The 14,194-nt window shown below is 59.2% G+C and overlaps 2 protein-coding genes across 3 annotated transcripts; both read right to left on the bottom strand.

The window, feature by feature from the left end:
- Positions 1-274: 274 nt before the first annotated feature.
- RHOC (ras homolog family member C) lies at positions 275-6,189 on the bottom strand. Of its 2 annotated transcripts, none has more exons than XM_055312097.1 (5): positions 6,079-6,189; positions 2,839-3,002; positions 2,182-2,302; positions 1,714-1,844; positions 275-879 (listed from the first exon to the last, which is right to left on the bottom strand). In XM_055312097.1, exons 2-5 carry the CDS (start codon positions 2,992-2,994, stop codon positions 706-708), a joined length of 582 nt encoding a protein of 193 aa, XP_055168072.1. In that variant the 5' UTR covers positions 2,995-3,002; positions 6,079-6,189; the 3' UTR covers positions 275-705. The 2 variants fall into 2 exon arrangements, with proteins under 2 accessions (XP_055168072.1, XP_055168071.1); XM_055312096.1 differs by lacking the exon at positions 6,079-6,189 and adding an exon at positions 5,772-5,924.
- A 2,328-nt stretch (positions 6,190-8,517) lies between these two features.
- On the bottom strand, positions 8,518-13,789 carry PPM1J (protein phosphatase, Mg2+/Mn2+ dependent 1J). Its single transcript, XM_055312469.1, has 10 exons — positions 13,446-13,789; positions 11,996-12,110; positions 11,243-11,530; positions 10,841-10,953; positions 10,441-10,525; positions 9,769-9,887; positions 9,503-9,566; positions 9,243-9,350; positions 8,974-9,125; positions 8,518-8,829 (listed from the first exon to the last, which is right to left on the bottom strand). The coding sequence occupies exons 1-10, from the start codon at positions 13,769-13,771 to the stop codon at positions 8,682-8,684; spliced, it is 1,518 nt and encodes a 505-aa protein (XP_055168444.1). The 5' UTR covers positions 13,772-13,789; the 3' UTR covers positions 8,518-8,681.
- Between the last annotated feature and the right edge of the window lie 405 nt (positions 13,790-14,194).

Raw genomic sequence — 14,194 nt, 5'->3', positions numbered from 1 at the left:
AGGTCCAAGGGAGGAAACCCAGTGGGAGGTGGCAAGGAAACCACCCACAGGCTTCTAAGTTTAGCCCCTGCTCCAGACCACTCCCCTCACCCGCCTCCAACTCCCAGAGCCAGGCATGACCTCATCCCTTGCTCTGACACTCCACCCTGCCTGGCCAGGAACCTTGCATTTGCAAACAGGGGGCCAGCCTGGCCAGCAACTTGGGAGAGATGGGACTCTTAGCTCATGGCCAAGACAGGGACCTGGAGAGAGAAAAACGGGAAGCTGCCACACACACGTTGGAACCTGTGGCCTTTATTCATGCCTTCCACCAAGTACAGCCAGAGGCAAGGTCCCCAACCAAAGCATAAATGCAAGGGACCCGGGGCTCTGGGTGACATACACCCTCCAAGTCCCCTACCCCAGACATTCCTGTGAGCCCGAAGTATATAAAGTGCTGGTGTGTGATGATCCTCTGGGGAAGGCTGAGGGATCAAGAGCCTCACCCCCGGACCAAGGCAACAGGACAAGGGACTTTGCTCTGGAAGGGCAGGGAGGGCCAGCCTACCACCACCCTGGGGTCTGGTGGGGCAGGGGAAACTCAGATGCAGTCCTGGGCTGGAGGGAATGACAAGGAAGCCTTCCTTCAACAAGTGTGGGACCAGGAAGTGGGGAGCTTCTGCACCCCCATGAAGGGGGTGGTGAACAGGGGAGGCCTCAGTGGTCTCAGAGAATGGGACAACCCCTCCGGCGCTTATTCTTGCGAACCTGGAGACCCGCCCGAGTGGCCATCTCGAATACCTCCCTCACCCCCTCCTTGGTCTTGGCTGAGCACTCCAGGTAGCCAAAGGCACTGATCCGGTTGGCCATGTCCCGGCCCTCTTCAGATCGCACGGGCTCCTGAGAAGATAGAAGGCCAGAGGTCAAAGGAAGCTGCTGGCTACTTGTAACTCTCCCCCACTTTACCCCTAAGTGTAGTAATCAGAACAAATACGTCTTCCAGCTCTCACCTCACAAAGCACTCAAGCCCCAGCCACCCCGGGTGGTTTCTGGGCCAGGACCCAAAAGACTCAAACGCTTCCATTAAAAATTGCCTCCACCAGCCCCATACCCCATGGTATGCCCTCCTCCTGCCAGAATGAGTATCTGGCACCTCCTAACCAATCTCCCTTCTCATTTCTTTCCAGTCCATGCTCTGTGCCTGCCAAAATAATCCTAACACACAGGTGTGACCCAGTTTAAGACTGTGCCATAATTATACTTGCAGGGTAGTCCATAGTCCTCATCCCCCTGGCAACTCTCCTTAATAGACATAGTCCTCTGGCCAGAGAGCCACTACCAGGTAAGCCAACTCCCTTGCTCTCCGGGCCTTCCAGCCATGTCTGATGCCTGCCCACCTGCACCTCCCCAGGTATACTCTGATGGCACGACTTTGGCTACCCCAAGCAAAACATCTAGAGTAAGAGGTTGTCTCTGAGGAAAGGGATACTCACTCCTCTTAACTGTCCAACCCAAACAGAATGGATAACAGATGAATAGACTAAAATGCCAGGTGACCTTGGATAAATCACTTCATTTGCTGATAATTTCACCAGGTGTGGGACCAGAGACTAAGAGCCCTTCTAGTTACTCCGCGGAAGGGAGCCGGAGGCAGACCTCCCCCAGGGAGGTCAGCAGGACAGCAGACCCTGAAGGGTCAGTCCACCCTGCCCCTGCCCTTGGAGCCCCACCCACCTGCTTCATCTTGGCCAGCTCTCTCCTGGTGTGCTCATCTTGCCTCAGGTCCTTCTTGTTCCCCACTAGGATGATGGGCACGTTGGGGCAGAAGTGCTTCACCTCTGGGGTCCATTTCTCAGGAATGTTTTCTGCACAGACGTGTCCCAACAGGTGTTGCTGCCTCCACTTAGGCCAGAAAGCCCCGCCCCGCCCCAAGCCCCCTTTGCTCCCCGCAGCTGTCTTAGAGGCTCTTCAACATGACAGTCCCTTTCATGGCTCAAGAGCCCTTCTCCCCACCACAAAGACCCTCTGATCCTCCCCAGGGCCAGAGTCCCCACCCCATAGTGCAGGGGCAGGAGCCTAATGGCACCTCTCCCCACCCCATCTCTGAAGGTGGCTAAACTGAGCCAAGGAGATCTGCCCCCAGCGGGCTGGTCCCAAGAGCTTCTCAGTGCCCTTCTCCCAATGCCCTCACCCCCACCTCACCCAGGCTGTCGGGGCTGTCGATGGAGAAGCACATGAGGATGACATCAGTGTCCGGGTAGGAGAGAGGCCGTAGGCGATCATAGTCTTCCTGCCCAGCCGTGTCCCATAGAGCCAGTTCCACCTGATGCCAAGGGCCAGTGAGTAGCTGGCCTGAGAGTCCCAGGGCCCTCCATTACCACCCAGAGGTCCTCTGAAACCACTGGTCATTTAGGTTCACTCAATATCCATCTACAAAAGCCCTCGCTATGTGCCCGGGACAATGCTCATCACTGTCACACAACATAAACTGGGTGAGTTTCTAGAGATGCTAAGACACAGGTGCTTGATCTTCATGGAGGTCGTGAGCCACCGCCTGAGCACCAGGAATGGACCGTAAGTCACAAGAACCTCCAAAGGAAGCCTTGTCATTACCCCCATTTTGTAGTCTGGAGTCAGAGGGGGCCCAGATTATGGATGGGATGCGGGGGCGGGGGGCAGAGAACCAGGAGGCATCTCTAGATGTCCTGAAACTACAGTTTTTTGCTTCCTGACTTATACTGAGTCCAGCAGGGAGACTGGAGCAGGGAAGTGCATGGATGGTGAGGAGGGGCAGCCAAGGGCTGTAGGACTAGGGCGGGGTGGGTTCCCTGGGGGCACCAGGAGGGGCTCCATGGTCACCTGCTTGCCGTCCACCTCTATGTCCGCGATGTAGTTCTCAAAGACAGTAGGGACATAGACCTCTGGGAACTGATCCTTGCTGAAGACGATGAGGAGGCAGGTCTTCCCACAGGCTCCATCTCCCACAATCACTAGCTTCTTTCTGATCGCAGCCATGGCTGGGGCTGGCAAGAGGGAAGCGGGGGCCAGGTGGGGGCAGGGGGAGAAGCCAGTAAATCCCAAAACATTTCTCTGGGGCCCCCAAGACCTCCTGGAAACTGAAGCCTCCACAAAGGGAGGTTGAGGGCCTTACTCAGGTGTGCGTTCTTGCCAAGGACCAATTGATCAAACAACTGAGCTTGAAGTTTCTAATCTCGGGGGCAGGGCCAGGTGTCCCTGGACAGATTAGAATACAGGGGTGGGAGGTGGAAGGACCACCCACCCAGGGGATCTGTCCAGAAACAGATTTCTGGTCCAATCCGCCAACTGTTAGATCCTGAACACCTAGAGGGGGGCTCCGGGGTTGGGGCCCCTTCTGGAAGAGCTGGCTTTCACCTGCTATATACCAGGGCTTCAAGTCACACTCTGTTACCAGGATTTTGATACTTTTAAAGTTTAGCAATCACAAGGGCCCTATCATGGACACGTCGGCCCTGGCTCAGAGCAGGTCATGCCCGCCCCGTTGCAGTGAGGAGTCCCTCTCCAGACCACAGGCTGGCACAGCCAACTACCAGGGGACAGGTGGGTAAGAGTAAGTCTGCTGAGCATTTCGGTAAAAACCATCCCCCTCAGTCCCCAGAAGCCTGGGAAGGTAGAGGGTGCGCTTCCATTCTGACAAACGGGAAACAAACCTAGGTGAGGTTATAGGACTCGTGTCAAAAAAAAAAAAAAAAAGGACTCGTGTGTCAGAGTTGGCGGGGGGCACACTGGAAGCCAGGCTCCATGACTCTAGGGTCTGTCACCTTTTCTACGTATCACCTCAGAGATGGGAAAGAGAGCTGAGGGAGGGGAAACCCAGGGAGGGCAGTGGCAGCAGCCAGCCAGCCTCCCCGGCCCAGCCCACCCCACCCCATCCCAGTCCCCAAAGCTAGCCCCAGTCGCACAAAGGAGGCTCAGTCCCCGCGGTGCCCACAGCCCACATTTGGGCAGCCTGCCCTCCTCTCCCCATCCTCCTGGGCCCTGGCGGCAACACTGGGTCACTCAGCCCCAGGCAGGGGACAATGACCATACTGTGGGAGCAACACATCCACCATGGCCGAGTGACACAATAATCTATAGGGAATCACCTCCACTCACTCCTGGAACAGCCCCTTCCTCCCCTCTGTCTAGCTCACCCCAAGGCCCTGCCCACCCCTCCCTGTGACTCAGGGCAAGGAGTCAGTTTGCCGAGGTTTCCGTAGGGTCCCAGCCCCAGCACAGATGAGCGAGCATCATGCCTCCCCAGCCTCCCAGCCTCCTAGCCCCGGACCTGAGCCTCACTTCCTCGCTCCCTGGGGACAGAAGCTGCTCTCCAGCCAGCTGAGGCTCCCCCAGGTCTGCGGCCTCTGAGGAAGAGAGGGCGGACTTGGAGCCGGGAGGCGGCAAGGCCGTAGGGAAGAAGGAGGGGGCCAGAGGCGGAGCTGGGAGGAGCTCCCAAAACTGAGCAGAAAAGGGCCAGTCCCCACACCAACCAGGCAGCCAGCAGTTAAGGGAGAAAGGGATGGTAACCTGATCTCTGCCCCAAACCGGGCTTTTTCTCTCGGACCCACATCCTGTCAAACTGGGCTGAGCTCCTGGACTCCTCACAGACCACCACCACCCCACAGCCCTGGCTTGTCTGCCTTTGAGGAAAGCAAGGAGTCTGAGCCCAAAGCTAGTTCTCTCCAACAGTGGGATCCTGGGTGGCCTCCCTCCACACACACACACACACACACACACACACAAGTGGGATGAGAGGAAATGGATGAGTCAGAGAGAATTTATAGGAATTCAGAGGATACCGCCACACTGTCCCCACCACCAAGGGGCTCTCCCCCTAGTACCCCAAAAGATAGGCAAGGCACTCACTGTGCCAGCAGGTCCCCTCCAAAGATGGAAACCACCTTCAAAAAGGGAGTTCTCCCTGGAAATTCTGCCCAAGTGATTAACTCCCCCGTACCCAGTCCCGCTAGTTCCATTGGCCCAGCTGGGCAAAACAGGCTGGGGGCACCTGGGATGGGCAGTGCTGATGAAGGGCAGTCACCTCCACAGTGAGAACCGGCTGCTTAGATGTGAGCAGGCCACTCACTGCCTCCCTGCAGCAGGGCATTTAGGTGGTACCAGATGGTGGGAGGCACAGAGGCCAGAATTCAGGGGCAAGGGCATGCATTAAGTGATCTGGAGCCCCCAGCTCAATCCAAAGACTTTCCCTTCACGCTCTCATTGGGCAAGAAAAGCAGCTGGCTAGGCCAAGCCGGGCCAGGCCAGTAGGCCCCAGGCCAACCTGGCAAGGAAAGCAGCTCCCTATGAAAGGCAGCCCCACAGGAACTGCCCTACTGACCCTAAGAGGGGCAACAGAACCCAACACAGAGGCTGGAATGCAGCCCACCAGCTCCTGGGCCTTCCCTGGGACAAGACGAACCACCCTCTCTCCTCAATCATGCTCCAAATTTCCAGATGCCCGAGGGTGGGCTGCAGCCTGCAGGCCAGCCCTGAGGGCCGGGGAAGAAATCAGACACCACCTCGACTTTCAAGCCAGAAGTGAGGACGGGACTCAGCCCCGCAGGGCTACGGGATAACCCTCAGCCGGGCTGGGGAGCGCAGCGGAGGGAGGGGTCTGGAAGAGAGGAGGTCCTTTTCCTAAAGGAGCTACAGCCTCCCGGGCCTCCCGACCTCCCACCCAGGACCACTCCGGAGCCGTCTGCGGAGGCGACCAGACCTCTGCGCGCAGCGGCCGCCCCGCGGGTCACGCCTCGCCCCATCCCCGGGATTCCCACCTCTCTCCGGCCCCGCGCCGCGACCCACTCCGCAGCCCGGGGGCCGGAGCGTCGGGCCGGGGGCTCCGTCGCCGAGACCGGAGTTGCGTCCTGGCTTCTCGCCCGGCGGGGCGGGTTCCGGGAAGCCGGGAAGGGGAGGCCAGAGGCCCCGCGGGGCAGTGGCCGGGGCTGCGTGGGGGCCCTCGCCGCCGCCCAGGGAGGGCCCGGCCGGAGCCCCCTCCCCGCCGCGCGCCCGCCCCGCGCTGCCGCCGAGCGCACGGGGGCGACAGTGCCCTCCCGGGGACCACCCTGACCCCCGGCCCGGTACCTTCCGCTCCGCCGCCTCCAGCTGCGCGGCCGGGGCCAGAGGCCGAGACTGACCCGGGGAGGGGAGGGGAGGGGAGGGGAGGGGGGCCGCCCCGCCCCGCCCCTCCTCTCGCGCGGGCGGGGCGGGGAGGGAGGAGAGAGGCGGGCCCGGCAAGGGGAGGGGCCGCGGGGGTGGGGGTGGGGGCGGCGGCGGCCCTAGGCTCCGGCTGCGCGCGGCCCGAGCCTGGGGCCGCCGCGGTTCGCGGGCTGCGGGGCTGAGTTGCGGGGGCCGCGCGGCCGCGGACCGAGTGGGCGGGCCCCCGAGGGGCCTCGGCTTCCGCCGCGCCTTCAGCCCCCGGGGGAGTCGGGCTTGGGGACAGTTGCGGGGCGCTGGGGGCGGGGGGGGGGGAGGGCCGCTGCTGCCCCCCCGTGGCCGAGCGGCCTCCGCGCCCACACCCCGGGACCTCGCTCGGGAAGCCCTGCGCGGCCGGGGCCGTCCAACATCACGCCCCGGCCTCTAGGACTTTTCGGATCCTTTGAGACCCAGGCCACCTTTCCCTTTCCCTTTCCCCTTCGACAATTCCCTTCCTTCCCCGCTCGGCATTTCCTCGGGTCCGGCGACTGCGTACCCCGAGAGGGCACTCCTGGAAGCCTTTCCGGATCCCCGCGGGAGCCAGCTTCCGTCTCCCGGGCGCTGCCCTGTGCCGCTGGGGACTCAGCCGGGTCGACACGTCGCACCGGGCATTCATCTCCGTGTCTGTCTCTTTTCCTGTTCAGGTGGCTGAGGAGGAGGAGGAGGAGGAGGAGGAGGAGGAGGAGGAGGAGGAAGCCTACCAACGTTTTATTAGTTTGTGACCTGTTGGCTACATAGCTCAGCCCTCTTATTACTCATCATGGATCTTTGGGTTAAGCATATCCATCTCCTTTTGCTTGTAAGCATACTGAGGCTCAGAGAAGTGGCTTGCCCAAATTTTTGCGATCTGTATGAGACAAGTGAGAGTTCAGTCAGGGCCATCTGGCTCTGGAGCTGGTGCTTTCTCCCTGCTTGTCCTCTACACCCTTCCCACCTGTCCATCCCCACTGCCTGGCACACTGTGTAGCACATCTCACCGTTTTTCAAGAAATATTCTCTGAATGAACAAATGTCAGAAGTCATGTAGACTTAAAAGCTCTGAAGTGCAGACCACACTTTTGATATAAATGAGTAAGCCGAGGTCCAGAAAGTTGGGTCCCCAAGCCTCTTCAGGTGCTCAAAAAACATGCACTGAGTGTGGACTGGGAGCTATGAGCTCAGTTCAGATGGATTTCTGTCCTCAAAGACCCTACAGTCCAAATTCAAAAAACAACTTGAAGATAGCAAGTTACTGAACCCTCATTACATGCAACTGACTCTACGTGCACGCATAAACTACTTTAGTCCTTAAAACAACTGTATGAGGTAGCACTGTTACCTCCATTCTGCTGAGAAGCAAATTGAGGCTTGGAGGGGTTGCAGAGCTAGTGGACCTGGACAGCAGGGCTCTAGAGCTTCTACCCTTAACTGCTACTCCATACCCATTCCTGATGTAGACAGTTACGTTACAGGAGGCGGTGGCTATGCAGGGGGCATGCATGGGCTGTGGGATACCCAGGCCCGAAGGACAAGTGAAGTTTTCCAGATAAGGCGATGTGTAGATGTTAAATGGGTTGGAGGCACAATAGGCCCAAAGAGTTATGGAACCCCTGGGAGGGCGGGATTGGAGCTGAAAGACGGGGCTGGAAGAGGACGCAGTGGCCCAATCATGAATATCCTTGTATGCCACACTCAAGAGTTGAGTGTTGATTTTGGTCAAGGTGCAGTAGGGAGCCACTGAAATGTTCTCTCAAGGGAATAACCAACTCAGATCCACACTGTAAAAAAAAAAAAAGGTCATATTCGGGGATACGGGGTTGTGACCTGGAGACAAGAGTTCGGAGACTAATGTCGTAGTAATAGTAGGGGTGGGGACAGGTGGACAAGTATCAAATATATTTTGTAATATAGAGTCAACAGCACATAGGGACTGATTCACTTGCTGAATAAGAGGCAGAAGTCAAAGGTGAGCAACTGCAAGCTTTCTACCTTGGGCTGACAAGCTGGTGCCCACTGATGTGGTGAGCCAGGAGGCTCAGGTTTGTAGGGAAGTGATGGACTCCGAAGTATGTTGAGTTGAAGTGTCCATGGGATGTCTAGGAGATGTTCAGGAGAGAACTAGGACCTGTGGGCCAAAAGCTCAGGATCTGGGCTGGAAATACCAACTTGGAGAACGCCAGCAGGTGTATGAAGCCACAGAAGCGGTTGAGAGTGCACTGAGTGGGACGAGGGTGGAGAGAAGGAAGGAACCTGGGAGCACTACATTTTTAGGGCTGCTCTGGTATACCTTCCACCCCCTAAAAGAGCCTTTTGGTTTCTAATCAAAGTAAATCAAGACACACATTTTTATTCATCCGGTTTATTTGCCACTAGCTATAATTTTGGATCTAACTGATATCCCTTCTCCAATTAAGTTGCCACTAAAGGTCAGGGGGACAACTGCAGAGTTTGGGTTGGCAGATAGTAGGCATTGAGAGGCTAGGATGGTGGTGGGAGGGTCGGGGCTGAGCGCCTCAGGAGTAACTGCCTGGCCCTCCCAGGGGGATGACGAAGACTGAGATGTCATCCCCGGAACCCAGCTTGTTGTTGGGGAGACGCCAGCCACGGTCCCGGGGGGTGCCCCGGGCCCCCAGGACCAGAGCTTGGGCCAGAGCTGTGTACCTGCCAGGAGCACACATGCACATTCATGTACCAACATGTATATGGGAAGATCAATACACAGGCCCTCATGTGGGCCCCCAAGAATTGCTTCCCTTTGCCCCTACCTTCCCCACTGTCATCCCCCCATGGCCATGCAACCCTTACCTGCTGGGGTCATTGGGCTCATAGGCCGACAGCACCCTGTCCACAGTGGCAGCTACCTCACAGTCACTGGTGACATCCCACAGCCCATCGGTGCCCAGGACTAGCACATCATCTGGGCAGTGCTCGTACTGTGTCAGGTCATACACTCGCACCTGGTGGGGAGCAGAGAGTGGAGAAGGAGCCTGGGGACAAAGGGACCCTGGGAGAACGCCAGCCTGGGGCCGCCAGAGGAGGGAAGGGATGGTTGAGGAAGCCCCCATACGGCTCACCTCAGGGAAGCAGGAGAGGAAGGGCTTGATGGGTAGAGTGGAGCTGCAGACTTTGAGGTTGTGGTCTCCCAAGCCCCGGGTCACCCCAATGGTGGCCATCACTCGAGCCTGAAGGGAAGGAGTGTGGGTGCTGTCCCGGCCCTCTCCCAGACTCTGAAGCTGTGAACCCTCCCACCCCGACCCTCGGATAGAACATCCACCTCCCTAGACAAGTTGCGGTGGGTCCTCCTGCCCTCTCCCTCCTCTACCATGGAGTTTACCTTTTTGCCCTCTCCACAGACCAGAGGAAACCTGAGATCTTCCAGCTCGATCTTTTTGTAGGCCCTGGGGGAAGGGGGGAGTAGAGGAGGAATCACCCAGGCATCCAAAGGCCCTCTCCCTGAGGACCTATGCTCCTCACACATGCCCCTAAAGAGGAACGCATCCCCCCAACCCCCAGTCTGGCCCAGTCTCCAGCTTCCTGTGGCTGGTAAGGGCCTGGCTGTGTTGCCATGGGAACGGGCCCCAGCTCAGAGGGAAGTGTTACCAGCCAGTCATGTTCTGGTCCCTGTACAGCATCCTCTGCCCCAGCTCCTTGGGCTGAATTCTGCGGGGAAACTCCAGGTGGGTGAACTCACTGCCTAGCAGCTCCGGTTTCAGGAAGCCCTGGGGTTGGGGGCGGCCAGACAGAGCAGAGGGCCATCAGGCTCCTGGCATGGCCTGGCCTAGAGACCGCATGAACTGCAGCAGGACCGCAAATGAGGGGCAGTGCCCTGCACTGTTCTCATGCTAATAAGGTACCGGAACTCATCACCTCATGGCCGGAAGGGGCTGTGGATGTGAATTAGCAAAACATCTGAAGGCCAGACAATCAGCAAAGGACTCAGACCAGGATTCAACCCCAGACAGTGCAGCACGGGAGTCAGCCCTGCACAGCACTGAACCACGCTACCCCTCAGAGGCCTTTGCTACTTCCCTTCTCCACCTCTAACTCCACTTCCTTCCTTAGCTGGGACCATGGTGGGAGCACTGGAGAGGGGCCCACACTCCTTCTTGCTCTGCACTCCACTGGCCCGGCTGGGCCATCATGTGGAGAGCAGAGCAGCCTTTCCAGTGAGCGGCCAGTAAGGAGCTGTGTGTGTGGAGGTGGGGACATAGGCTAAAGGGAACCACCAAGAGTCGATGAAGAATGGGCCTGGGGAGGTTAGTGCCTACTTACAAGCAGCTGAAGGCGCTGGCGCTCAGTCTCCGGGGTGAACTCCTGGGACATTGGAATGATTTCACCATTCCGGACAATGATGGCTCTGCTCAGAGGAAGAAAACGTTTGGGCTGGGCTCTCCTCAGACTCCTTGTGGAAAATTCCAGAAAGACCAAGCCTTCCCCATTAAGACTCTATCTTGGGGGTCCTCACTCAGACCTTGGGCTTTCTCATTCAAACCCTCATCTTGCCTCTCTGCCGTGGCTATTTCAGGCCCTTCCTTGTGTCTGTGATCCCTCCTGACACCCTCCCTCTGTCCAGTTTTTTATTTTTTGACACCCACCACCTCATTCTCTTCTCCTCCCCCATCTCAGAGAGTGTGACCCCCTGTAGGCATTCTCACACACCTCCTCCCCATACCTGCTGTCACCCGCATTGGCCACATACACCTTGCCTAGCAAGTAGACCACTACCAGTGCACAGCAGCCCCCCTCTGCTTGGTGGCCACGCCGCTCCTGGGCCATCTGCTCATCCTGCATGTGAGGAAGGGTCAAAGCGGGGGGGGGGGGAGTGGGGAAGAGGTTTTAGGCACACAACCTCCCCCCCCCCCATCTGCAGAAGTAAACTTGCCCAGCCAAGCCACACTGGAGGAGAGGAAGGAAGACATGAATCTGACTCCCCCTTCCTTCCCCTGGGAACCAATCTCTGCTCAGGCCCTCAAAGATGTGGGTTCTCAGGGCCCCTTAGGCCACTTGATTCCCATACAGAGTTGACCAGAGTATCTGCCTAGGAGGCCCTTGCTCCAGAGAGTCACCCACTCACCATGAACTGGAAGGCATTCTCAATGGCCCCCACTACCAGACTCTCATGGGTCACTTCCTTCTGTGAAGACCAGCAGGACTGGGGACCAACCAAGTGAGAAGAATCAGAGGAACCTGGGGCTCCTGGGGTAGATGGGAGGCAGAGGGGAGGTGGCGAGGCGTCCTGGAGTATCTCTACCAAGTCCTTTAGCTGCTCCTGGATGTGGCGATGCAGGAGCTTGGAGGCCATTTCAGCAGCTCCACCCCCTGCATGCCCATCAAACAGGCCCCAGTAGTAGAAGCAGAGTCCCTGGTGGAGGAAAAGTGGGAGATGAATGAGGGAGTATGTGTGTATGTGTGTGAGTGTGTGTTTTATGTAAGGAGAAAAGCAAGACCGGGCAACCATATAAACATCAGAGAGGAGGTCAGAGTTTGATATGAAAGGTGAATCAGATTTATTCACTCATTTATCAAGGGCCTATTATGAGTCAGAAAGTAAAGCATCAAAAACGCCAATCTCCAAGGATAAAAGATACAAAAATCAACATTGGCAATTAATTAAGTCATCCATAAATACGGGACTACCCAAGTTCTAAGTGGCAAACTGAACATTTATACTGACAGTCTAAGTGGTCAATGCCATTTCCATGCCAGAAGTAGAAAGCCAGCGAGTTAGGAGTTAGGTTGGCTGCCTTAGTTTTCAAACTGAATGCCTACAATAGGGGGAATCGGTGTCCCCAGTCTCCGGAGGCTAGGGGAAGGGGTAGGGGCTTACCTGACCTCGGCTCGGCTCCCTAGGTGCCCCTGAAACACTCCTCCGACCTTCCACATACACCACTTCACAACAGGCCTGGTCCTCATTGTGCCGGCTTTTGCCAGCGTTGATGACCCTGCCAGGCCAGAGTGACCACATCAGGTTGGACACCAGACCAGGTCCTGGAATAACCCTCACCTTAGACACACACACCCTCTCTAGCCCGCCAGCCAAACTGAGAAAGGTCACAGCCACCTGGGATCCAGGCCAGGAAGAGGTGGAAAAGGGAGGCAGTCCAAGGCACAAGGAGTAACGTCTGGGTGTCCGGCCCCACCACCTCACAGGAAGGCCCACGGTGGCAGGTGCCTGTCTCCACTCCCCCATCCCTGGCAAAGGGTGCTCCCCGGGGCTGCTGGGGAAGGAGCTGGCTGGACAGGGACCTTGGAAGGTCTCACTGCCCTGCTTGCCAAGATCCTACATCCCACCCTGAAGCCTGCTAATCAACTTTTCTAGTGCCTGGTCCATGGCGCCCCACCCTCATGGGCACACCCACCTTTATCTTAAAATCATCCAGTGAAAGTTTCTGCTGCTTTGGCAGTGAGGAAGTGCTCCAGCCCATATAGGGAAACAGGAATTGAAATAGGGTAGGGGTGGAAGCCCACCTGGACTGCGCAGGAGCCGCATAACCACCAACTCTTCCCGAATAGCTCAAGGAGCTGGTGGTGGGGCCACGGGTCTACTGGCCGCCACTCAGCGACCTCAGCGCCCCCGACTCCCTCCGTGCTCTGCTCTCCCAGGAGAGACATTAAAACTGTAGCCAGGCTGAGAGCCAGCCGGCTGCTCCCGCCGCTGCGGCGGGGGGTCCGCGCCGTGGCCCGGCCAGGGCAAGGCCCGCCCGCCGAGGGACATTCAAAGGGGGACCCATCTGCTTCCCCGGGCGGCCCCCTCCCCCGCCCCTGGGGAAGCCGGAGGCCGCCTGGTGTCGCGGGCTATTTCTGGGTGTGGAGGGGGAGGGGAACGGTAAGAGGGACAGAAACTGGGGCGCTAGGGTCGGGAAGCCCAGGAGCGAGTCTTTCCAGCCTCCATCTCCTCTATTAAAAGCGCACCCCCCCCTTGAAACCCCGCCTCCCCTGGCCATTAAACTGCCGGGCCCCGACTGAGAACTGGCCAACTCATCCTCCACGGGGCCCTCCGCCCTCCGGGCCCTGGAAGGGAACAAGGTCCGGGGGCGCGCTGGTGAGGGTGGTCAACGAGCTGGAGGTCCTAAGGAAAACCGCGCCGAGCGAGAAGGAAGGGGCTGGGAGGGGGTGCGGCCCGAAGCCCAGAGGACAGCAAAGGTCCCGGGAGGAGGGCGCTCGCCGCGCCGCGCGCCGCCAGGGGCACGCGTCCCGGCGCCGGGGATGCCCAGCTGGGGAAGAGGCTGGGGGCTGGGGGGGCCCATCCTGCCTACGGTGTTCCCGGGGGCGCTCACTCGGCGTAGCCCGTGCTCCAGGGCAGGCGACGGCCGGTGTCCGGGGGGCTTTGCACAGCCCGGCCAGCGTGGTCGTCGGCGCGTCGCAGCCCCCCTGGGCTCAGCTGCAGAAAGGTCGGTCGGGAGAAGCTCGCTCGAGCCTCTACTGTCTTCGCAGGCGCCGCGCTCCCGCTCCCCGCCCTCGCCGGAGGGCTCCTGGGCGCTTCTGGGGGAGCGGCGGACTGCGCGGAGGGCGCGCTGGGCAGGTCTGGGGACGTGGGGCGCGGAGGCGGGGCGCCCCCGGAGCTCACCAGGTGCGCCACGGCCGAGCGCACCCGGCTTAGCATGCTGCCTCCCTGCCCCGCCCTCGGCCGTGGCCCCGCCCCGAGGACGGGCCCGCCCCCTGGGGAGCGCGGTGGGCGGAGCTCGCTCCCGCGGGCTCTCCCTGGCCATTGGCTCCGGGGCGGCAGGGCGGGGCCCGGCGAAACTCCCTCCTGCTCCGGGCCGCCCCTGGCCCCGCCCCTCCGGCTCCCAGCCTGCTCCGTCCCGGTTCCCACTTCGCTCCGCCTTAGTTTCTTTGGGGAAGTGGGGTCTGCTCTTGTGGGAAGGGGATGGAGGCGAGGACACCTATTTCGGCCGTGTACGAGACGACACATCAGCTGGAACTTCCCCTCTGTGGCGGGGCAGATGGTGTCTCCTCGCTCTCGGTTCGTAGCAGCCAGCCTGCCCGGAGGGTGATGGAGCTGTTGACCTCAGTGCGAAACCAGTAG

The sequence above is a fragment of the Nyctereutes procyonoides genome, unplaced genomic scaffold, assembly GCF_905146905.1.
Source record: "Nyctereutes procyonoides isolate TBG_1078 unplaced genomic scaffold, NYPRO_anot_genome, whole genome shotgun sequence".
In the NCBI taxonomy this organism is placed as follows: domain Eukaryota; kingdom Metazoa; phylum Chordata; class Mammalia; order Carnivora; family Canidae; genus Nyctereutes; species Nyctereutes procyonoides.
This window is presented reverse-complemented; position numbering and strand designations above follow the sequence as displayed.